Genomic DNA, 23,484 nt, shown 5'->3' with positions numbered 1-23,484 from the left:
AAAATATTTTTAAATAGCGAGTGTGACTGTAACAAATACCAATCTGTATTCAGCAAAGAATTAAAAGCATTATATATTTGAAAATTAGCGAATATCTAAATGTCAAATCATATGATTTTAGATAATTTTGCAGCTATAAGTGAATTTTTCAGTATATAAATATTATAATTATATATTTCCCCCCATCATTTTCAACTTTCAAGAGCCGTAAAATTTTTACTTGCATTTGCATGAAAAGGTACACAGGCTGGAATTAGACGGGTACTCAATACTGCTACTTGACAGTGGCGTAGCTGGGAGGGGGGGGGGGGTCGGACCGTCCGACTAACACTTGCTTGGGGGCGGTATTTTTGCGATGGAATGACATTTTGTGTAATGTGGTTCCTAATCTAAATGCGCTAAACAATATCCACATGGTACAAGCCCAAGCTACGCCACTGACTCGATAGCACTTCCATACTCTGAATAATATGTTATGCATGTGCAAATTCAGTAGTTGACACATCGACCACGTAGCGCCATCTTCCGATATTGTATGCGTTATGTCGATGCGCCAGACTTTGTTAAAAACCTTTACGACTTGAATTGATATATGAGGGAATATTTACGAAAGCCGAGTTGCACCGCCGGGATGATATATTTACTATTCTCGCATTTCCATTAAGTTCTGTGGAAAATGTTTGAGTATGGCGGTTAAGAACGACGCGAAGGCGATGATGCCGATGCCTGATTGGGTCATGCTGACTTTCATGCGTGCGATATATGAGCTAAGTTTAGTGGTGTTCATCAGTTCCAATCCATCTTCTGTAAGAGTTCTTTGAGTTTCTCGTTGAACAATCCGATTTTATATCAAGCTAGTACTCATCCATGCGGGATTGCCATGGCCATACCGAGCGTCTTGACATCCACATGATAAGGGGTCAAGTTTGCGCATGTCTTGTTTCCGACTGTGTTGATTGGATCGCTGAACGCGTGAACCTCTTATTTTGGCCGTGTGCTGTTAATGTTTAAATCGGTACATTGTATTTTGGCGGACAGATGGTGACGGGTGTGAATTATATACAGATTGAGCCGCTGCATTAGTATTTTTATTTAAATTAAATTTTATTATTGTTATTGAAATATATTTTGTTATTTAAATACATATATACGAGTGAACGGTAAACGAGGCACCACCGGCCATTGTCTTCCCGTTAAGGTCCACCAAAATAATATGCTGCCGTCACGTCAGTGCTACCAGAGTGCCGCCAAGTTTTGACCATAAAGAATGAATAAATAGATAGGCCCCCATTATATATAATTAATACTAGGTAGTCGCGTTTGTACCATTTTTTACTATGCAAAAAGAAATAAAAACGATACTTTTTAAACACACGTATTTATATATACGATGTCGAAAACATGAGTCCAAATCTTGTGATTTTTTGTTTCATAATAATATTCTGTATATTATATAATAATATGCGAAGTTCCTTATTGTTTTAATTTATAGTAAATCCAAAGACGAATGTTAAAATAATTCAGTCAAATTTTCTCAAAAAATGGAATAAAAAGGGAACGATTTCATTTTGTTGAAACGTCATTGGCGCCCGCATACTTTTGTCTTGATAATTGCAGTTTATTTTGCTCAATTGGACACCACTCGAAATAAACAAAGTGGTAAAAAAACTGACTCGTTAAAATAATTAGTTCTTTATCGCTACGATGATTCAACACATTTCAATTCGTTTCTCTAAACTGCGTAGCATGACGTTGTCGTAGATTGGTTTACTGGAGTTTGAAAAATTCTATTCACGAAAAGAACCGACTTCAGAATATTACGCTTATTATTCTTATATTCACCTTATTAGATTATATCATTATAATATAATCCAAGCTACTCAAAATAAGTATCTCTTATTGGATCTTATACTAATTTATTTTACATATTTGCATATCAAACGAAATTGTAGTTAAATTGGAGAAATTATGTTCAGAAGAAATTAATAATGATCAAAATAGCGATGAAATTAAAATTTTATATATAAGTTTATATAAATAATTTACTCTCATGTAGCTCAAAGTAAATTGAATTAAAGATTAGAAAATAAAATACAATAAATAATTTTATTTGTTAAATGTAATACATGACGTATAGTGATTGTCCATTTTAATAATAAACTTATCTATAGTTAAGATATATGTAAATAGCTATTTAATTGTCTATATAGAAGTCATTACTGCCATCATCATAATAATCGCTTTTTAACGCAAGCAAGCGATTTACATTTTCCAACTTGTTGATTTTCTTTATCATACATCTAGAAAAAATATATCGTTACTATGATATTTTTAAAACGATTTTTAAAGGCAATAGAACAAAAAACAGCTCACTTTCTTTCTTCTTTCACTTGCTTGAGTAACTTTCTGGCACATTCGAATACTTCCTGCGATCTGATGCACATTTCTTTGCCTTTAACGGACGATTCTCCCAATTGTACTTCGAGCCAAGAATTTGAGTCGCTTTTTGCCCTTAAAAAAGTTAAATACTTACAAATAAAAATATCTAGCATGTTTATAAAGGTAATTATAGTTACTTGTATTTATCCTGTAAGCTGTTTATCATATCTTGCATTTGATTCAACTGAATCTTAAATTCTTTGTTAATGTCGTAAGATTCTTTCAACTTCTCTTCAAAATCTATTGTTTTAATTTGCATTAATTTTATTGTTTCTTTTGTATCATTATCCTAAAATGAATTAAAATTTGTCAAGATATTAGTAGAATACAAAGTATTTAGTTTTATACATACTTCTCTACAATGCTCAATAAATTTTGCAATTTCCCTTTGTAAAATACTTATATGATCATTTTTTATATTAATATGCTCTTGTAACATTTTTCTATTGCATTTTGCAGTATTTAATTTAGCTGAAAATGATTAGCAGTTTTATATATTAAAACATCAATATTAACAATTTTAAAACTAAATTAGCTTTTACTTTGTATTGCTTTAATTCTTGATCTCAGATTATTTGTTACCCTTCTATATTTTGAGTTATTTGTTCTCACTTTTCTTTTAGCAATAAATAATAATTTAATTAAATTGTATACTTTTATAGTCAAATTTACGTTTCTTTGTTTGACTTTATCACTTTCCATTTTGTTAAAGTGTAGATATGTTTCTATATTTAAGTCATTTTTATTTTCATTTGCCTGTAAATAAATTAAAATATCATAAATTTACTACTACATATAATATATATTAAACATAAAATATTTGTATTACCAATATTTTTTTCAGTACATTAAGATTTTTTTTTAATGTAGGCCATTCGTTATTGACGTCATTTAGAGTCTTTGTTATCTGCTTACACTATGAAACATAAAAATAAATGAAATATTTATATGCAATATATATAAGCATACATACTCACATTCTGACATTCGACTATTTTATCTTTTTCTTGTAGTTTACTGACCAACATTTCGTTATTAACCTTCAAGTCAAATACCTCTACGTTTCTATCCAAACAAGCTTGCCTTAAAAGATTTATGGTTGTTTCTTGCTTCATTATCTGATAATATTTCATAAAATTAAAATGTATGATCATCTTTTTGTTAAATAATTTGTTATACCTCTTCTGTGATAACTTTGTATAAATTTTCCATAACTTCTAAATCAAAACGTAACGATTTTATTTCAGTTCTATACTCATCAATCTATTTAAAAAATGTTAATACAATAAGTAAAAAAAATAAACTTAAACAATGTAATATAAATCATACGTACCTCGTGTTCACGTATTTCATTATCCATATCCAATTTGTGAAAGAATACATCGTCGTTGATACTATTCTGAAATTTTAATTGAGAACGTAACGTATCATAAAACGTATTATTTAAAATAAATTTAAAAGTTACCGCTTTACAGTCTTCAATCATTCTCATTTGAAGATTGATCGTCCTTTGTAAATTTAAAATCTGATACAAAACAACAATTAGGGTTCTTATGTAATAACAAGCACAATATAGATTAGACTAGCGTATTTAAAACTTATTTTTAATAACATATTAAGCTGTGCAATTGGATATACATTAATTACATTAATTAATAAAACGACTAATTACAAAATAACCTATAAATCTAACAAAAATATATACTTGACTGAACATAAGCAATAAATTACTTTTTTCTATCTTAAATACCTATAATTATAACCCAGAACCCAAAATTTCGCTTGAAGTGAATTATATATACAATATTACAAATGATTTTGTGGGAAAAGTTAATGAAACGACTGAAATCATCGATTATTTATTTATACTTGTGTTATTATCAAGTTATAAATTTACTACACAAATAAACTACTATCCAATGCAATAAGATATAAAAACGATATAAAATGCGATATTTGAAATTATATTATAAAAAAATCATTATAGTATATTATGTATTATATTTAAAGGAAGATTCCACTGGGTATCTTCCAACGTGTTATATTTTTTTCCTTGTTCTTATTAACTAAGGGAAGATTTATATAATTTAATATTACCTCTATCACTTTTTCATCTCTATCTTTTTGCAATATATCATAACAACGTGTCAATTCTGATACTTGATTTCTGCTGAATTTTAAACTGCCTTCCAGCACTTGTAGTGTTTCTTCTTTATTTCTTAACTATAATACATACAATTATACAAAAATAAAATAAATTTCAATAGCAGTATACCGAACAAAAGACAATTTTACAAGAAGCATCGTCTATGAGTAATAGCCACGTGGATTCTATTATTAATCACATCTTAATAATAACTCTTTAGCTACTATAATACATTAGTATGAATTATCACTTTTCAAAGGCCAATGCACTTATTGTTTACCATTTTCTTAGTAAAATTCAGTTTGAGCCTCAGATCTTCGATATCATCACTGTCATCATCGCATAACTGGGATATTTCCTGTTTATAACCATAATCTTTTATTAATTCCATTGAAACTAAATAAAGGTATTAATACTTACTCTATATAACCTATCACTGGCACTATTGTTTATATCTAACTCCATTTTTATCGCAAACGATTATTAAACTAGTATGAAAACGAGTTGTATACAAACAAATCCCAGACGAACACTGGTTGACTGTGTACCAAAAAGCAACATGGCCGCTGAGTTATTTTTGGTTATCCATAAATAAATATGTATACTAAGATAAAACGCCCAGACAGATAACTTTTTCATTTCATTTACGCCCATGAAATGCTGGATTTACTATGATATGAATTAACAGAGTGTGATAAAAAATTAGTCCTTCATATCAATGTATGTTGATCCTAGATCTAAACTAAAAGGTAAGAAATAAATAAATTTGGTTTATTTAAATGTATTTTAATACGAATTATGCGCGTAATATTACATTAATCAATTAAAATCCTTATTTACACATGTATAGTAATAAAATACACATATTACGATTATTACAATATTTTTCGTTACAAATATTATGTATTATATAAAATCAGTTTGTTTATGCAAATATGTACACGCATATATCAGATAACTTACGTGAACACATTTACACATATACTCGAACATCACAATATCACAATAATTGTTCCTACAATATATTTGTCATTAATATTTCATATAAAAATGGCACATTATACGGGTAAACTGCATTTAAATTGATATAACGGTACAATTTTAAGACTAGAATAAATACTGAATACAATTTATAAAATTAAATCAATAATAAAACATGTCATGGAGTTTAATACAGAATATCATAACAAAATAATAAATATTTTATGAGTTTAAAAAATCTACAATTCGTCTTCAAAGTGCGATCCCAAGAGTTGATCACCGTAATCTGTCGCTTCACTGCCGACGAACAAATCGTGATGTTCTATTATTTCATAAAACGAGAGCCTCAGATCGTGATCGTCGTCGGAAGATGCAAATAGATGTTCTGCTTCATCTTCGGCAATTTCTCTGTAATAAAAAAAATATTTTAATAAATATAATACATAATTGGCTTACATATTTAATAAAAATAAAATTACTCATTGTTAGGAATAATCCAATTTTCTATTTCGTTTCCCCATAGATATCCATCGTGGTTCAAATCAAAGTCATTGTCAAATTTATCTTTTTCTTCAGCAAGCCATTCTTTGTCTTGTTCAATTCCTATAAACAAAAATATAAAAATCAATAAGTACATTATATATTTTGATATCTTAAGCCACAAAGACAATATGACATGGTTTATAAGTACTATTTCATACTAATTTTAGTTGTATCATTAAATTTTTTACAATAAGGTTTCTATGAAATTGTTTTGAAAAATTTGTTGTCTTTTGATTGTGCTATTACAAAATTTAAAAAATACAGAAATGCCATTTAGGAGGGGGGGGGGACATTTTCACACCTCCCCCTCCTAAGTGGGGGGCATCTGCATTAAATTTGGTCAGAAAAATGCATTTCATTTAATGAAATATTATGAATCTTAACGAAATCAAAATAATAGAAAAAGATAAGTGACTGGTCAACTTTTGATCCCCCCCTGGAAATAGCTGAAATGACATCCTTGACTATAAGCTGGAAATTCTCGGATTATTCCACAAAGAAAATCTAAAAAAACTGTATCGAATCTATCACGAAAATATTTTTTAGTGTTGTTTCAGTGAAATTATATCAGAATACATTTTCACCAGTTAATAAATATTTTTACTAGTAAAAATATAATTTATCTGGTAGGTGCTAGTTAAATTATATGATTTCAACTTTTCTATTTACATTTACATACTTATCAACTTTTATTTTCACAGGTAATCTGAATACATTTTCACAGGTAATCTGAATACATTTTCACTAGTAAATATATATATATATATTTCTACTAGCGAAAATATAATTTAGCTGATAGGCGCTAGTGAAATTATATGTTGCTTTATAATGTATGTAAAACTCAATTTGACATTCGTGAAACGTCTATTTGCTGCTTAAAACCAAACCAAACCTAATGAAAGTTCTAAAACTAGTTTTAGTTTTATAACTTCTTAAAGTCCAAAATACAAACTAAGCCAACTTATCTCTCAGGAGATAATAAGGGAAGGAAGTACAAACGGATGTTGCATCTTGTATCTCCATAGTTTGTCTGCACTTTGATATTACACTATGTTTCCATTAAATGAAATATTATGAATCTAAATTAAAAATAAATATTATGAAAATGACGATTGACTGGCCAACTTTCCCCCCTCCCCCCTAGAAAAAGCAGAAATTACATTACTGAAAAAAACGATTTTAATTGCATTTTTATCATTGATTATTATGCCTATGATGCATTGTCTATTTTTAATCTTAATTTTAGTTTCCATATTATAATTATAAATAATAAAATTGTTAATTTTTGTTATTGTAGTTATGTATGGAGTTTAGAGTCAAATATTTATTGCCTGTATTTTTTGTGATTAATCGGTGAGTCGCCTGTTATTTCTATATTTTTTTGAAATCAAATTTAGAAAAACTGAGTTGGCTTGTAAAATAATCTTTACTTATTGATAAATCTTTGTTATCCTCGAGAAAACAACACGAGTCACTGGTGAGATAATGGAGTGTAGAATGAATCAACAGGCAACTCACCTGTGTCGTTGACCTTTAGATCTGTGTTAATATTCCGTGAGACAAAATTAAAATATTATTAGTGACATCTGTTAAGGAGTAGATATACTACAAAAATAATTGATAAAAAGTCAGATTTCTTGCCAGCACACAAAAAACGTAGCAAGACCCAATATCCTGCGTCGTTCATCCCCATAGAGGTATCTGTTTAAGAAGTACCATTCATTGTTGAAGGCGTTAAAAAAATACCGAAAGTTCCCTTTGTAGCTTTACTTCAAAGCGTGTTACATATTGGTTGAATATGCAAGCAATGCAACTGGCCCACTAACGTCCGCATCTGTGATTATTTTGAAGCAAAAAAAGGATGGTATGTTTTGTTTTCAATATTATTTTATAAATCAAATAATTGTGTTCTCACAATTTATAAAATTAAAAACGAGACAAAAAAGTTCTTAAATTGAGTTAAAAACATAAATTCAAATTAAAAAAAAACACAAGCCCACAACCATTTTATTTTATAATAATCTTCCATTTTTCCAACTAATCTTCAATTTTTCTATGTATTCTATCACTTTTTTTACAAGTTTTACGGTGGAACGTATCTGGTGCGTTAAAAAACTGTAGCAAGTAATTATTTTTGTAGTTTTTTAAAACTTATTTTTTTAAATTATATATTAAAATATAAATATATTTTTTATCATTTAAGAAAATAACATACTATATAAAGCTATTTAAAAGGAAAAAATAGGTTATAAATAAATATATTCTGAACAAGGTATTTTATTTGTAGGTCAGTCAGAATTACTGGTGTCCATATGGTATGTGAATTTTTTGGTAATTCTAGTGTTAAAAAATTGTGAAAGAGACCCGAGTGTACATAGTGTATATACACTATATATTACAATAATGAAAATAGTAATTTTTATAACAGTTTTTTACTTCTTTACTTTAAAATTTAATTATTAATTCAGAATCAAAAGGTCAGCTAGAAATTGGAAAAATATTTTCTTTTGTCAGAGCAAAATTTTTGAAAAATGACAAATTTAAAATCATACTAAAAAATATTTGCAACTAGGTGTATTTTACCAGATCGTGCAGACCTTCAGTTGCTATAAGGCACCCGTAATAGTGATCATAGAATTGGTGCTAATTTTTTAATTCCAATAGGGTTGAGACTAACAGATTAAATAGTGCTTCTATCGCATCAAGATCATCAAACGACAAAAATTCAAAAACAACTGTGAAAGTCTGATGGTTAGTTATGTCATAATGGTGATTATAAGTGAAGTTACGAATTCGTTTAGTCCATAATATAGTCTAGTATATTCCCAAAAGGTTCAGATAAATGTAAAAGTTGCACTAGAAAAAGTACATAGAAAATACACATTTTATTATACCTTTGTCGCCGATAAATTCTTGAAAATCTATCTTTCCGTCGCCGTTCAGATCTTTTTCCCTCAACGTCTGCTCTAAAAGGTAACGGTGCATCTTGGGATGCTCCTCGGGATTAGAAAACAGTATGAACTCCTCAAATCTGAGATTACCATCTCCGTTTTCGTCTGCAGCATTGAACATGATCTTATCTTCCTTCATCATCTATAAAATAATCAGTTATTGGCCGAAAGTAAACGAAATATTAGTATATAATGTAATTACCGATTCATCGCTGCTATTCTCGTCTACGTGAATACTGTATTCCGATTCAATGCCGTAAGTTTCGGCAATGTATTCGTTCCAAGTCACCTTGCCGCTTACGTCCGAATCGATTTCTTCGAATCTTTCTTTAGCTTCTTCTTCCGACAGTTTACTGTGGTAATTTGAGTAATTGAGTAAAAATGGATAATAACGGTTAACAATTTAAAAAAAAATTATACTAACGTAAACGAACGCATGATCCAGTCTTTCAATTCCTGTTTACTTATATACTTGTCGCCGTTTACGTCCATTCGTAGGAGCAAAATGCCCAGTCTGCGCTTCGATTCTTCGATCGGTAGATGATCGAATTCCTCGGCGTCTTTGATACTCCCTAATATAATAATAATTTATAATTTAGTTGAGCAATTATGTCTGATCTTGGGAGTTTAAACCCCGTTTTTACCCAGAATGGATTCGTGGTCAAACTCAGAGTGGTGCTCGCCGTCTTTGTAATGAGAGGCTCCGTGCGCTTCGTGCTCGCGCTGCCCGTGAATCTTGTTTTCGTCCGAATCGGAATTATAATGAGAATGAGAATGAGCGTGAGCGTGCGCGTGCAGCGTCGCAGGACCTGCGAGACACGAAGTCAACAGCGCGAGCATCGCCACCGATCGCAGCCACCTCATCTTTGCGGCTGACGATCAAACGACGAGAGAACACATCAGATTCGTGCTGTAGCACACTGAGCCGGGATAAACATAGACTGGATAGTGATGTTCCGTTTTTCATCAGTTACAATTGTTCCTTTTCTTGAATTAAATATAAACCGAAGAGGGTTCAAAATACCAGACTTGCATCCTTTCAAAATGTAGTCTGGGATAAAATCTGGTCCTGAAGAAAAAAGGGTTTGAAAATATTTAGCAAACCCGTCGGCAATTTCTTCAGAACGTTCAAAATTGATGTTGTTCCAACTCATCGATGTCAGCGAGGAGTGACCGTCCTGTTTTTAGTTAACGAATCTCCAGAATTTTCTTGGATCTAAAATTAACAATTTTTTACAATCCGTAATATAGTTCCGATGGCAATCGTAAATCTTGAACTTTGCGTACAATCTCAGAGTATTTTTAGATTTTAGATTTGTAGATGAGAGAGTTTCGCGTGCTTTTGTAGATTTTATATATTTTAATGCACACTATAAATAAAATGTTGTTTAATCTAATTTTTTTATGATTGTAATGCATAAATTTTGTTCGTTGAATAATTAAAAGTTAGCAGTACTAAACGTGATAATAACTGGTGCTTTTACTGTAAGAAAATATGGTGTATTTAGTTTTATATTTTTTTTTAATAATATAAATATTTATTTAGATTAAATTAAGACCATCGTGACCTAACAGGTTACCCCAATGCGCCACGATTATGTACTACGCGATTAATTAAAAATAATAAAACAAAGCAAAAAATCATAAAATATCATAATGAAATGATACGAACTGCTAACATTAAACAGGGCAACGTGTAATGCCAGCGTATTATAATATGTAAATGAATGGTCGGATTTTGTCGTGCTAAGAGCAGCGTGAGAAGTTTGACAGTTAATGTCGCGTCTGTTTCTTGTTACGGCCTGAAGGCGCACGTTTGTTTACACGTGACTTATTTTTAATCGAATCGGTTCGAATAAATATATTATTACTTTGAAAAATGACAAAAAGTAAATCTCCGGAAGTAATTCCGGAAAAAGAGCGCGAAGATATTTCACAAAGTAAAGCCAAAAACGAGAAAACGGAGGAACGCTCAAAAGACGAAAAAGAAAGCAAATCTAGTAAAGAACGCCGCAGCGACACCGATAAACGACGCAAAAGCGATAAATATGATGAAAATCGTAAGAAAAACAGAGATGATAAACGTGACAGGTACGAATCCGGCAGATCAAAATATGACGATTCGAAGAGGTATAAATATACGATAAACGATAGGCGAGACTATGAACAATCCCATAGGAGATACTGGGATAAAGACGATCCAGATAGGAGAGAATCCAACAGAGGAGAAGTCGGATCGAGGTATTATGATTCTCAGAAAAGATCTAATAGAAGAGAGGAGGACTTGGAAATCGGGTCTCGCTATTACGTTTCCGAAAAAAAAGATTCTAAAAATGACGCATCAGGCGAAGCGAACGGCTCCGAGAACAAAATCGAACGTAGGCCTAAAAAAGACGACTTGTTAACAACGAAAACGGGCGGTGCATATATTCCTCCGGCTAAACTCAAAATGATGAGAGCCGAGATTACCGATAAGAGTTCGGCGGCTTATCAGAGGATATCGTGGGAAGCCTTGAAGAAGTCCATCCACGGTTATATCAATAAAATAAATACTGGAAACATCGCTTTGATTATAAAAGAACTGTTGAGAGAAAATATCGTTAGAGGTAGAGGTTTATTGTGTAGATCGGTGATTCAAGCTCAAGCCGCGTCTCCGACTTTCACTCACGTTTATGCCGCTCTGACCTCCGCCATCAACTCCAGATTTCCAAACATAGGCGAATTGCTACTTAAAAGATTAGTCATTCAATTCAAACGCGGGTTTAAAAGAAACGATAAACCGTTGTGTATATCCGCCGCTACCTTCATAGCCCATCTCGTAAATCAGAGAGTCTCTCATGAGATATTAGCGTTAGAGATATTAACTTTGTTAGTTGAAAGTCCCACCGACGATTCGGTGGAAGTCGCTATAGCCTTTTTAAAAGAATGCGGACAAAAATTGACCGAAGTGTCATCGAAAGGAGTTAATGCTATTTTTGAAATGCTTCGGAATATCTTACACGAGGGACAGTTAGATAAACGAGTTCAGTACATGATCGAAGTAATATTTCAAATCAGAAAAGACGGATTTAAAGATCACGTGGCCGTACAAGAAGACTTGGAATTGGTTCCCGAAGAAGATCAGTTCACTCATTTAATTATGTTGGACGAAGTCACCGATCCCCAAGATTTGTTGAGTAAGTTAAAAAATGCTCTTATAAAAAAATAACGATCTTAATGCTAATTATTATATTTCAGATGTGTTCAAATTTGACGCTAACTACGAGACTAACGAAGAAAAGTACAAAGATCTATGCAAAGAGATACTCGGAAGCGATGCCGAATCAAATTCAGACGACGAATCGGACGGAGAAGGAGAAGGCTCCGAATCGGACGAAGAGAACCAAGAGAGCGTTCAAAAGGAAGGCGTAATAATCGACAATACCGAAACGAATCTGATCGCTTTGCGGAGGACCATATATCTGACGATCCACTCGAGTTTGGATTTCCAAGAATGCGCCCACAAGCTCATGAAGATGCAGTTGAAGCCCGGACAAGAAGTGGAACTGTGTCATATGTTTTTGGATTGCTGCGCCGAACAGAGGACTTATGAAAAGTTTTACGGCCTGTTGGCGCAAAGATTCTGTCAGATCAATAAAATATATGTCGGTCCTTTCGAGAAGATCTTCAAAGACTCGTACGGTACCGCCCACAGACTGGACACTAACAGATTAAGAAACGTCAGCAAGTTTTTCGCACATCTATTCTTCACGGACGCCATCAGTTGGGAGGCACTAGATTGCGTCAAATTGAACGAAGAAGACACCACCAGCTCCAGTAGAATATTCGTTAAAATACTGTTTCAAGAATTGGCCGAGTACATGGGCTTGGGAAAGCTCAACGAGAGGTTGAAGGATGTGTAAGTATTTATAGCTATATTATATATTTTGTAAATATTAATTTTAATAATATTTGGGAATGCAAGCACTGGTAATTATATGAATTTTTCTGGCCAAATTCAAGGGGGGAGGGCAAATGCCCCTACCTGCCTCCCCCCCCCCCCCCAAATGATGTCCCTGTTTAGAGTTCAAGACTTTTTATAATCAAAGTCGTTCTAGAGTCGAACGAAGCATATCTAAACAGAATTTTGATCAACAGAAGATTTTCCGTACAATGAATTGCAGAAACCAGCAAGACGTCAATTTTGTGTTGTTGGAGAAACAAAAAATTATTGTATGTGTTGCGATAGTCCGTTGGTGTTCCATAAGGCAATATGTAGTAAGTTTTTTATAACGACTTACAATAAATGAAAATCGAATGAAGGATATTTAAATTGAATTTTGACTAATAGGAGAGCGCAAAAAATAATTATCCCTTCTCAGAAGTCAAAAATCCACATCAAAAGCAATAAAATCATGCCGTCGCCGTCGCAGTGGGAACGGTCGTTAATGACCGTTCCCACTGCGACAGCGTTGACACGACTTTATTACTTTTGACGTGAATTTTTGGTGATAATTTTTTTTGCGTCCTACTATTGACCAAAATTTGGTTTGAATACACTTTAACCAATACTCTCATATCAGATGTCCATATTAATATTGGTAAGGTCTGTACTTCTTCTGCTTATTTTACCCTGAGAGAAATATTTTAGACTTAACCTAATGAAAGTTTCTAAAACTTCTAAAGACCTTTTGCGTGAAGTGATATTTTCAATCTTTTCAAAATCTTGTATTACTTGTAACAAGCTTATCTTATCTAATAAATATTTATCTTGGCCTTGTAATTTAAGATTCCAATCACTTGGGTTTCGAACTAAAGTCTGCTAAGAATGATTAAATAAATAACCACTGTTTGTTAATTGTGAGTAATTATCACCTTTATCAGTGAGAAAACTCTTTGTCTTCTAATAACTCTAAAAACTTCAAGAGACTCGACTTCTGCTAAGCCAGCAAACATAAATGCGTAACAAAAGTTCCATTATCTCCATTTTCTAATTGAAATAGACGTCTCAGAAGAGTACTGCCTTGTAAAGTTTCCATAACATCATGTATATCTTTGAACATAAAACTTGTTGGTGGATAATGCAATGGTATGATAAAAATGATCTTTCTGGCATAAAAAAATAAGATTATTATAGCGACCAGTCATACATAGAGCACCGTCTGTTGTATTCGAAAACAATTTATAAATGGGAAATTTTATTTCTATTTTAAAGTTATTACAACTGTATATATATATTTCTCCTTTTGTTTTACCGTGTGTATGTATTACTTTAAGGAGTTCTTCTTTTATTGAAAAATCTTCAAATACCATCCGGATAAATATCATTAATTATGCAGTATCAATTACATTAGTTGATTCATCAAATTGTAAAGATAAGGCTATGCATATATTTATGTCCTCTTTTAGTAGACAAATTATATTCTCACCTAATTTTTTAATTCGTCTCGTGACCATTTCTCGATCTTTAATTTGATCAATATATTTTTATTTTTAAAATCTTAATTTAAAGACCGACTTAAAATCAGGTTGGGCAGCCCTGCCCTAGCGCACTAGTAATAAAAGTCCAGTAAAAAATAAGCTAATCCAATTATACCTCCAGATCATGATCATTGGCTGTGGTGGCAATAAGTGGGCGAGCACTAAAGGTTGTCGACCGCTATCATAAAAGTATCCGAGAAATCTCTTTGAAACTTTAGTTGTCAAATACTCTTATTCTTGCATTAGTTACTTCAAACAATACTTGGGATCGCAAGCGCTGGTAATTAGATAACACATTAAAACAAAGTTCTTTCAGAATCTCCAAAATGTGAATATGCCGCTATTTAAGGACACTTTCTTGAGGTCGCAGACTCTAGGCTCTGACTGCAGCCTATTGCTGTGGTATACATTTGTCTTTCCTGAGTGAAGATTAAACTATTAGCACCAAACGTAGTTCGAATACGTTACCTAACGGAGGAAGGAGTGCTCGGAAATATAATTTCTTAGATTTGGATGATTCACTGAAATTTCCATTAGCAAGTCATCCTTTCTCTTTCCTGGAAAGTATTTCTTATCTAAATTTTAGAAGCGGTTTGACGTATACATTAACCACAGTTATTTTGACTCATTGCAATTCGTCAAATCTTTTTTTTTTTTTATTATTTTCTGAAGGTTACAACTTTGATTCTTTCGGTTAGTATTTATGATGAAATGTGTGCTTCTTCATTTAGACATTTTTTGAGCTCTAAAGGTTCCTTTCAATAGTTTTTAAAGATAGTCTGAATTTGTATGAATCATATTCACTGAGCTGTTTAACTTATTTTAGACAGTGTGATGTGAACAACTAATTTAAACACGTACTAATAGAAAAGAAGTGATTTTGTTGTTTCTGATTCGTTACATGTAAATTATGCTGTTGATCAATTAAGTATCCTTCGATGTGATTTGAGTCTTGTGCATGCCTCATGAATTTCGTCGACAGTTTCTTTTCAAAGAGATTATCTGCGGCTATTTTGCTATGCATAATTTCTCTGCGCCACTCTGCAATTATAATTTATGATAATTTTGCAAATCACTGGTCGTGTCGACGTTGAAATTTCCATTACACAAGTTGAATTTATATGTATATTTTTAGGACTTTGCAAGATGCGTTTGCAGGACTTTTCCCCCGAGATAATCCTAAAAACACTCGATTCGCCATCAACTTCTTCACTTCGATCGGTTTGGGAGGTCTTACGGACGAGCTTAGAGATCATCTTAAACAAGCACCCAAGGCGAGTATTGTTTTACAGATTACCATTTAGTGGGAAGCTGCATTGATACAACTCGAGTAACGTAAAATTGTTAGATAAGATTTTAATTAAAAAAATTATTTACAGGCCGCACCGAACGTTTCAATAGATATAACCAAAGACGAATCCAGCTCCTCTTCTAGTTCCAGTAGCAGTAGCAGCAGCGACAGCAGTAGTGGAAGCAGCGACAGTTCATCGAGTGACTCCAGCTCATCGGACGATTCATCAGATTCAGGTATATTGTGTGACGTTAAAGTTAAGTTTCACTCTAGTCAAGATTTTTTTAATGCTGATTTTCTATTATTTTTAGCTTCTGTAAAACATAAAATTTTATATTTTTATTTAATTTCGATTACCTCGAGTTTATTTTAATCCAGTAATATTCATTTTATGAATTGTTCCACCGTAGAACATGAGATTTTTTAGCGTACTTTTTCTGTGTTGAGTGCTAAAAAATCATTGTGTTTAATTTTTTTTTAAATTTAAGGATTACATCGTTCTTAAAAATGTGTCAATGCCAACTTAACATACTGAGCTTTTATTTGTTTTGGGCTCTAAATTATAAAATATTTTTTTTATTGGCAACCCGAGATAGGTCTTTGCCTCCTTTTTGGTTTCGAATACCGAATTTTTTTAATGCACAGGTTAGGATTAGGGATGTTGTATTTTTAGGAAGTTACTCAATCTCCATATTTTCAGATGATTTTGATAAATTAATAGGATGTCTGGAGCATTATCCCATAGGAGCAAAACCTTTTTGCTTAAATTTTTTCCCTGAAAATATTTTTCCATTGCAGGGAAAAAGTAATTTTTAAACCAATCCACAAAGAGTGTTTTGGATCTCCAAATGACGGGTAATTGTTTATTTAAATTTTTAAAGCACCTCGGAGTTTCAGAATTATATGCCAAAAGTGTTTTTAGCTTAAAATCCTCTGCATCATTAGCACCAAGAAGCAAAGTAAATCTTTCTTCAGATGCAGATTTTTCTTACTTTGAAATATAAGTTCTTTCAGGCGTTTGTTTCCAATAGGTTCCGGTTTCGTCCACATTAAAAACTTGTTCCGGAAGGTATCCACCTCTTTCAATAATTATTTTCAAGTTAGGATACTCTTGAGCTGCATATGTATCCGTATTGGCAGCTGTTCCGCCTTTCATCTTAATACTGTGTAGATTATGTCGATTTATAAATTTTTCCCGCTCTTAAAATTTTCAAAAATACTTCTAGCCTTTTCTTGGATCATTGGCATCTTTTGTTAATTTTGTTAATTATGCTCAATAGTTTTCTATTCTTTCCATAACGTTACTTCTTTGTCGAGTTAATTTTGATGCACTTGAAAGTGAAGCCAATTGCAAATGTGCTATAATTTTTTTTGTTATTGTCACATATTGTTTGAATGGTAAACCACGTAAGTCCTAATGCCTTACAAATATGGACAATTTTCTCAGCAGTTTTAATATAGTGCAAAACTTCTAGTTTTGTCTTTTTATATTCATTACTCTTCAAATACAAAGAACGTTTCAGTGTCATTTGGCTCTCAAACATTAGATTCAAACCCAAACCTAACCTAATTTTTAAAGTTCTAAAATTAATTATAGCTTTATAACCTTCGTTAGGTCAAGTCCAAAATACAAATTAAGCCAACTCATCTCTCAGGAATAAATAATCAGAAGTTTAAACAGACGTCGCATTTCGCATATTGCTCCATTGTTTGTCTGCACTATGTTTTAAAAATATGATAGCTATCCTTACCGATATTACTACGGACTTCCGAAATAAATGTAATGGTCAAAGCGTATTTAAACCGAATTTTGATTAATAGGAGAGCCCATAAAAAACAATTATCCCTTCTCAGAAGTCAAAAATTCACGTCAAAAGCAATAAAATCGTTTTGGCGCCGTCGCATCGAAACGATTTTATTGCTTTGGACGTGAATTTTTGACTTCTGCGAAAAGATAATAATTGTTTTTGCACTCTCCTATTGGTCAAAATTCGGTTTAGATATGCTTCATTCGATTCTTGCTTATTTTTTGTAGGTGATGTAGATGTAGGTGACACGTTGAGTTTTTGTGATAATTTCTGTAACGTTAATATTGGGCCCCCTTTGATGGCAGCCCTAATATCCTCACTAATTACCCATACCCGCTCTTACGTAGATATTCAATGTCAAAATTTTTAGAACCACATTAGACATTTTTTAAATTGAATGGCATCCCTGCCCATTGCATTACATATGTTTTTAACTGCTATTGCTGCATTATGTCCGAGTTGAAACTCATAAAGCATAATATAGCTTATCTGAGATTATTTTATCTACACTGCCATTGTTGATTTAAGGTTGAAAATATCGAAAGAAAAAATATCCTGTTACTAAATAGCATCATTGATATGATACCTTTAACAAACACAAAGAATAGTGAAATTATCGCTAATTTATAAAAAGTTTTACATTTTTGCAAATATAAGTAAAAAACAGACTAATGTGACAACCTTCATACGTATATAGGATATTGGGATTGCAATACTTGTAATTTTGCAGTCACGTGATATCCTCGCCATGCATATTTTTCAGACATGCATTTTGTTGGCCTTCTTTTTAAGAATTTTGAGCCGCAAATTGAAACTAAGGCCATTCTAGTTATGTACAAGTTCTTTTAAAAAAACAAATTTAAGAATATTTTTAATTTTTCTTTATGAATCGAACATTGTATTTCCTTAATTATGAAAAATAATATCAATTGAATGGCCTCTTTTGGACTTTTTGCGGCAGCCGATCCTTTCGATGACTTTTTCGTACATTTTGGGCGGTATCTCAGCTTGGCGGATATTGATTTTTAGGTGCTCCAACGTTTCAGGTTTGTCGGCGTAGAAACGACTTAGTGTAACCCCACAAAAAAAAAATACAACGGTGTTAAATCGTATGATCTTGGCAACTAGTTGGCGTCACCAAAGCGTGAAATAATGTGACCTGGGAGCTTTTCATACAAAACGGTCCAATGTAGCACCCGATGTGTGGAAAGTTGCGCCGTCTTGTTGGAACCCCATGTCTTCCATATCGATTTCTTCAATTTCGTGCGAAAAATAGTCGGTCATTGTGTGCTTATAGTGCTCACAGCTGACTGTTACAGTCCAATATTCATTGTTTTAAAAAAAGTAAGGTACATAAGGCACAACGATGCCACCTGACCACAATGCGCACAATTTTGGCATGTAATAAATGGTCTCTTGTGAATCATGAGGATTTTTCTCACCCCATATGCGGCAATTTTGCTTATTAACATACTCTTGAGAGGTGGAAATGTGCCTTATCAGAGAAGATTTTTGTTGAAAAATCAGCTCTTAACACTGCATAAATTGTTCACCGTTCATGTTATCTGAATGATGTTACTCGGGTGTAGTTGCAAATCCAGATACAAAATGCGCCAAATGTAGCAATAAAAAAGTTACAAACGCCGACGAATCGACAATTCCGGGTCTTCGGCCTTCGGTCACACTTTCGCTTACAGCAGCAATATTCTTGACTGTACGGGCGCCAATTTTGTTCGCTCAGTAAGACGATGAAATTGAAAATTTTGATGGACAGTGTACAGAATTTTGTTTTCTGTATAACAATTTTAACGCGTTGAATGATCCATTTCGTATGTGTTCTTGCAAACACTTTGAACATGGGTGATTATTGACAGCTGTCTGATTTACAGTGCTGCCAACATAGGGAACTCGAATCGCTGTTGTTTTATTGCTCGATTGTTTACGCTGACTTAATTTTATTACAGAACCCGCAAAGAAAAAAAGGAAAACGAAAACAAAGAGCAGTAAAAAGGAATCGACAAAGAAGAATAAAAAGGAACAAGCGAAAAAGAGAAGATAAATAAATATGATTTTATTAGTTATATTTTTGTTATATATAATATGCTATTACAATATTAGTGTCGTACAACATTTGTTTAAAATCGCCAATGTTAATGTACGATAAATGCTAAGAAATAAAACAAGTTTATACATAACGCATACAATATGTAATAATTAATTTTGGAATAAATAACGAGTTTGTCGAAATGCATCTTTGTGAATTTTTTTAATGAATAACTATCTCCTTACGAAATATATATAAAAAATTATTGCTTCTTATAAAATATAGAGAAAAAAAGACTACGAGACTAGGATCGATGGATCGCCAACGTCTCATGTATATATACACAAATGTATAAAAATAGTATTAAACAAAATTTCTTACAGTACTCTATTCGAAAAACTTACTTTATTAGCGTATCGTATAAAATGTTTGGATCGCGTCAAGATTCAAAATCAGTCGGACGCGCTTTATAATGAATCGCGTAAGTGTTACGAAAAGAGACATGAATCGGTCGCTGCGGAAAGGGTTAAAAGATTACGTCGATTACGAAAGTTAACGTTGGTGAAAAATAGACTGCATGTCGATATTATAGTTTCGGTGTATCCCAGTGGAAGACAGTTGGAACTGAAACCCTCCGCAGGGCGCGATAATGAAATATCAAAAAAACGATATCACTAGGAGAGAATGGCGACGCTCCTCCTGGGACCGCCTTGGCTGACGTCGTCGACGCTGGACCACTTTTTGACCCCGCTCTTGAGCAGCTCGGCGCTGAGCTTGTCCTCCATGACGCGCGACATGGCCTCCAATTTCTGGGCCCGGTCTTTGCTGAGCGGCTCGCCGGGGAAGGAGAGGTCGTTGGACTCTGCGAGCGTGCGCAGGTCGAAGTAGTACTTGGCGTAGACGCTCGACGGCACGTTTATGTTGAACTGCAGCATCTCTAGGAACTGCCGCTCCAGGTCGTTCATGTCGTCGATTGTCATCTCCTTGAGGATCTGGCAGTAGTCGACGTTCCAGACGGCCTGGTCGTCCCAGACCTTGGAGGCGAGCAGGACGGCGGCCAGCACGATGCGCTTCCAGTTGGAGGGCTGGATGTCGAGCTCCGCGCACACGAGCAGCCGCTCCAAGTAGACGAGCGTGACGATGGCGCACTCGGCCGTCAGCTGGGCGGCGTTGAAGAGCGTGCGCACGAACTTGTAGATCTGCTTGTGCTCGGGGTCGTGGCGGTCGTAGTCGTCGGGCACGCGACCCCTGGTCAGCGGATGCAGCTGCTCGTCGAAGATGTCGACGCGGCGCTGGTCCGTGCGGTTCTTGATGTGATAGTAGACGGCCAAGGCTACGCACTTGACGGTGTTTTTGAGGTTAGGTTGCGATACGGTGCTGTCGTCCAGGTAGATGGTCGAGCAGGAGGAGCTCTTCTTCAGCTGTTTGGTGTGGCCGTGGCGCGGCCTCTGGCCGTTCTCCTGGCGCGACCGCTCCATGAAGATGGTGGCGGCGCAGGGGTGCTGCGAGGGGTCCGGGTCGCCGTCGTCCAGCTGCCGCTCGCTGATATGCTGCAGGTTGTTGGCGCTGAGCTCGTGCTGCGGCGCTTGGCCGTCGCCCGCTAAGTTCGCCTCCTTGGGCGGCTTGGCCCGCTCCGGCGGCGCGGAGCTCGCGCAGCAGTTGCCCATGGCGGCGGCGCGACAATCCTCGCCGCATCCCCGCCGCCGCGCCCGATCCTAGACACCTAGACACCTAGACACCCAGACGAACCGCGATGGCCGGCCGGCGAACTCGCTCTGACGCGCTACGCCCTGTTATGGCCAAACTTAAAAACGTCACATCGCACGCCTCAACGGGGGAGGGGTAATACCGAACTAAATGGAAATGCTTAGCGACATACAACTTTCTGCGAGAACTCAGCGAATGAATCGTATCCCAACGCTCCTAAAAAAGGCGCTGGGATATAAAAACGGATAATAACCAAATATCCTTTTATAGACTCCAAACTATAGATCCCGATTCAAGAATGCTACGAAATAGTGTCATAGAAGATGCGAATAACTGAAAGTCGAGCACATTGGATAATTTATCATAGACGTTGTGTATGTGTAGTGAGATGCTCCACTTGCTCTCAAAAACGATTCCGAGATCTTTAGTTAAAGTTTCTCAAGCCAAAATGTTACAAAATGTCGAGAAAATGATACAGTATGGCACTTTCCGATACTAGAGGGCAGACGGTTATCGGAAGCCGATTCCGAGTCTAAATCACTCTGTAGGGAAGAGTTAGCAATAAATATTAAATTAATAAATAGCATTAAGAGCAAGAGAACTCAGGTTGGCCACCATAGGTTACAAACTGTCTACGATCGCTCAAATAACTCGAGAATAACCGAGTTAAATCATCCGAGCAGCCGAAGTTTGATAATTTTTTAATAATAACCCAAGACAAACCTTGTCGAAGAACTTTTCAAATTCTATACACACAACGTCTGTTGGTTCAACATAACTTGCCGAAAGTGATTAAAAACGTATCTATCTTTAATAAAATCAGAATCGAGCTCCAAACTAAGTTTATTATTTATTGATCGCGTATCGTCCGGTTTTTAATATAAATTAACTACAGTTAGCTGCAAGAATTGAATTTTTATTTTAAGAAAGAATTTATCTACAAAAATAAAAACACTTTTTGTAAATTGTAATCTGTTTTTGCTAGAAAATATTTTTTTATAATTATCCTTATATGTACCTACTATAGTACTGATGGTCGTTATTATGTGTGTTATGATGCAACTGCGCATTGCATTGCTAGTTTTTAGGTTATATGTCATAAACAACTCGGTTTAAAATGATTCGTTCTCTAACAAAGCGTCTCTTGACGAGCGATTATATTGCGGAAACGCGCAGAGCGCTCCGCATCAGCTCTTCGCTTCGATTCCCTAGGAGAGTTATTCCGATCAGCAGAAAGTCGGACATTCCGGTCGATTCGGCTTTGGGTAACAAATACAAAGTATTCCAAGATTTCGGATCGCCAGTGGTACGCGACACTGACGAGGAGCTTCGCGACGCTACTACCGAACAAGAAATCGAAGATCTAGACGAGTTCGACGGGTTAAACTTGAAAAGTTTGTGCAAATCATGTAATTTATATAATAGTATATTAAACAAATTTTATATTTAAAGGGGGCGTAACCGGCGTTTTCGATATAGACGATCTGGTAGACGTGTTAAAGAGAGAAAACGCTAAGGATATCGTGGTGTGTGCGGTACCTGACAATTATGTATACGTCGATTATATTTGCATTGCGACCGGCAGGAGCACCAGGCATATGATAGCGCTAGCCGAATTTATTAGAAAGCTTTATAAACGCAAAAAAGGCCCCAAGGATATTATTCCGAGCATAGAGGGAATCAAATCTAAAGAGTGGATAGCTATCGATTTAGGTATAAATGTAAAATTAATATAATACAAACGAGTACGAAACGAGTTTCTGAAATATTTTCATTTATTTTAGGTAATATTGCTTTTCACATATTTTCGGAAAGCACGCGTAAAGTTTACGACATAGAACAACTCTGGAGCTTGGGGTCGGATTATGATTTTGAATGCCGTAAATCGGACAGCGATATAATTGCTCTGTTAGAGAAACACAGTGTTCGTTCTTTGCAAGATTTGAACCCAGCGAAAGACGACGAATAAAATACGTTATATTGTGTGTATTTTTAGTATATATTGTAGATAGCTTTAATAAAACTTTTATGCATAATGTATGTTTTTTATTGCTTGTTAAATATTCTTTATTTACTAGTCAAACATTGTAAAACCTTGATATTTTTACATCATA

At 34.2% G+C, this 23,484-nt stretch overlaps 5 protein-coding genes across 6 annotated transcripts; 2 read left to right on the top strand and 3 right to left on the bottom strand.

Annotated features, from left to right (window-relative positions):
- Positions 1-2,089: 2,089 nt before the first annotated feature.
- Positions 2,090-5,190, bottom strand: LOC148233672 (uncharacterized). Its single transcript, XM_088188930.1, has 13 exons — positions 5,006-5,190; positions 4,866-4,943; positions 4,537-4,662; positions 3,905-3,964; positions 3,773-3,838; positions 3,619-3,702; positions 3,417-3,557; positions 3,269-3,355; positions 2,982-3,195; positions 2,792-2,910; positions 2,577-2,728; positions 2,374-2,511; positions 2,090-2,300 (listed from the first exon to the last, which is right to left on the bottom strand). Exons 1-13 carry the CDS (start codon positions 5,048-5,050, stop codon positions 2,195-2,197), a joined length of 1,416 nt encoding a protein of 471 aa, XP_088045056.1. The 5' UTR covers positions 5,051-5,190; the 3' UTR covers positions 2,090-2,194.
- A 165-nt stretch (positions 5,191-5,355) lies between these two features.
- Positions 5,356-10,010, bottom strand: LOC148233671 (reticulocalbin-2). The gene is made up of 6 exons (XM_088188933.1): positions 9,705-10,010; positions 9,485-9,632; positions 9,263-9,413; positions 9,004-9,202; positions 6,046-6,169; positions 5,356-5,974 (listed from the first exon to the last, which is right to left on the bottom strand). Exons 1-6 carry the CDS (start codon positions 9,922-9,924, stop codon positions 5,806-5,808), a joined length of 1,011 nt encoding a protein of 336 aa, XP_088045059.1. The 5' UTR covers positions 9,925-10,010; the 3' UTR covers positions 5,356-5,805.
- Positions 10,011-10,800: 790 nt separating this feature from the next.
- ncm (pre-mRNA-splicing factor nucampholin) lies at positions 10,801-21,460 on the top strand. 2 transcript variants are annotated; one of them, XR_015810282.1, is made up of 5 exons: positions 10,801-12,236; positions 12,298-12,958; positions 15,656-15,794; positions 15,900-18,630; positions 19,209-21,460. XR_015810282.1 is itself a non-coding variant. In XM_088188999.1 (5 exons), exons 1-5 carry the CDS (start codon positions 10,940-10,942, stop codon positions 19,676-19,678), a joined length of 2,340 nt encoding a protein of 779 aa, XP_088045125.1. In that variant the 5' UTR covers positions 10,801-10,939; the 3' UTR covers positions 19,679-21,460. The 2 variants fall into 2 exon arrangements, 1 of the variants encoding a protein (XP_088045125.1); XM_088188999.1 differs by having other exon boundaries at positions 15,900-16,047; positions 19,584-21,460.
- On the bottom strand, positions 19,686-21,440 carry CycY (cyclin Y). Its single transcript, XM_088189003.1, has one exon. It carries the CDS (start codon positions 21,328-21,330, stop codon positions 20,338-20,340), a length of 993 nt encoding a protein of 330 aa, XP_088045129.1. The 5' UTR covers positions 21,331-21,440; the 3' UTR covers positions 19,686-20,337.
- Positions 21,461-21,702: 242 nt separating the features above from the next.
- On the top strand, positions 21,703-23,406 carry RsfS312 (ribosomal silencing factor RsfS-like protein, 312). The gene is made up of 3 exons (XM_088189004.1): positions 21,703-22,764; positions 22,823-23,083; positions 23,155-23,406. The coding sequence occupies exons 1-3, from the start codon at positions 22,488-22,490 to the stop codon at positions 23,337-23,339; spliced, it is 723 nt and encodes a 240-aa protein (XP_088045130.1). The 5' UTR covers positions 21,703-22,487; the 3' UTR covers positions 23,340-23,406.
- The last annotated feature ends 78 nt before the right edge of the window (positions 23,407-23,484 follow it).

This window comes from Plectrocnemia conspersa, unplaced genomic scaffold (assembly GCF_051122295.1).
Source record: "Plectrocnemia conspersa isolate PC_06_02 unplaced genomic scaffold, ASM5112229v1 ptg000007l, whole genome shotgun sequence".
NCBI lineage: Eukaryota > Metazoa > Arthropoda > Insecta > Trichoptera > Polycentropodidae > Plectrocnemia > Plectrocnemia conspersa.
This window is presented reverse-complemented; position numbering and strand designations above follow the sequence as displayed.

Excerpts from the sequence above, each read along its gene's own strand:
- LOC148233672 (XM_088188930.1), bottom strand. The coding sequence starts at position 5,050 with ATGGAGTTAGATATAAACAATAGTGCCAGTGATAGGTTATATAGA. Across the intron at positions 3,196-3,268 it reads ATGTACTGAAAAAAATATTG|GCAAATGAAAATAAAAATGA; the intron begins GTAATACAAATA and ends ATTTATTTACAG. Across the intron at positions 2,512-2,576 it reads AGCTTACAGGATAAATACAA|GGCAAAAAGCGACTCAAATT; the intron begins GTAACTATAATT and ends AACTTTTTTAAG.
- LOC148233671 (XM_088188933.1), bottom strand. The coding sequence starts at position 9,924 with ATGAGGTGGCTGCGATCGGTGGCGATGCTCGCGCTGTTGACTTCGTGT. Across the intron at positions 9,633-9,704 it reads TGACCACGAATCCATTCTGG|GGAGTATCAAAGACGCCGAG; the intron begins GTAAAAACGGGG and ends TTATTATATTAG. Across the intron at positions 6,170-9,003 it reads AGAATTTATCGGCGACAAAG|GAATTGAACAAGACAAAGAA; the intron begins GTATAATAAAAT and ends TTTTGTTTATAG.
- ncm (XM_088188999.1), top strand. The coding sequence starts at position 10,940 with ATGACAAAAAGTAAATCTCCGGAAGTAATTCCGGAAAAAGAGCGCGAA. Across the intron at positions 12,959-15,655 it reads AACGAGAGGTTGAAGGATGT|GACTTTGCAAGATGCGTTTG; the intron begins GTAAGTATTTAT and ends GTATATTTTTAG. Across the intron at positions 15,795-15,899 it reads ATCTTAAACAAGCACCCAAG|GCCGCACCGAACGTTTCAAT; the intron begins GCGAGTATTGTT and ends AATTATTTACAG.
- CycY (XM_088189003.1), bottom strand. The coding sequence starts at position 21,330 with ATGGGCAACTGCTGCGCGAGCTCCGCGCCGCCGGAGCGGGCCAAGCCG.
- RsfS312 (XM_088189004.1), top strand. The coding sequence starts at position 22,488 with ATGATTCGTTCTCTAACAAAGCGTCTCTTGACGAGCGATTATATTGCG. Across the intron at positions 22,765-22,822 it reads CGACGGGTTAAACTTGAAAA|GGGGCGTAACCGGCGTTTTC; the intron begins GTTTGTGCAAAT and ends TTATATTTAAAG. Across the intron at positions 23,084-23,154 it reads GTGGATAGCTATCGATTTAG|GTAATATTGCTTTTCACATA; the intron begins GTATAAATGTAA and ends CATTTATTTTAG.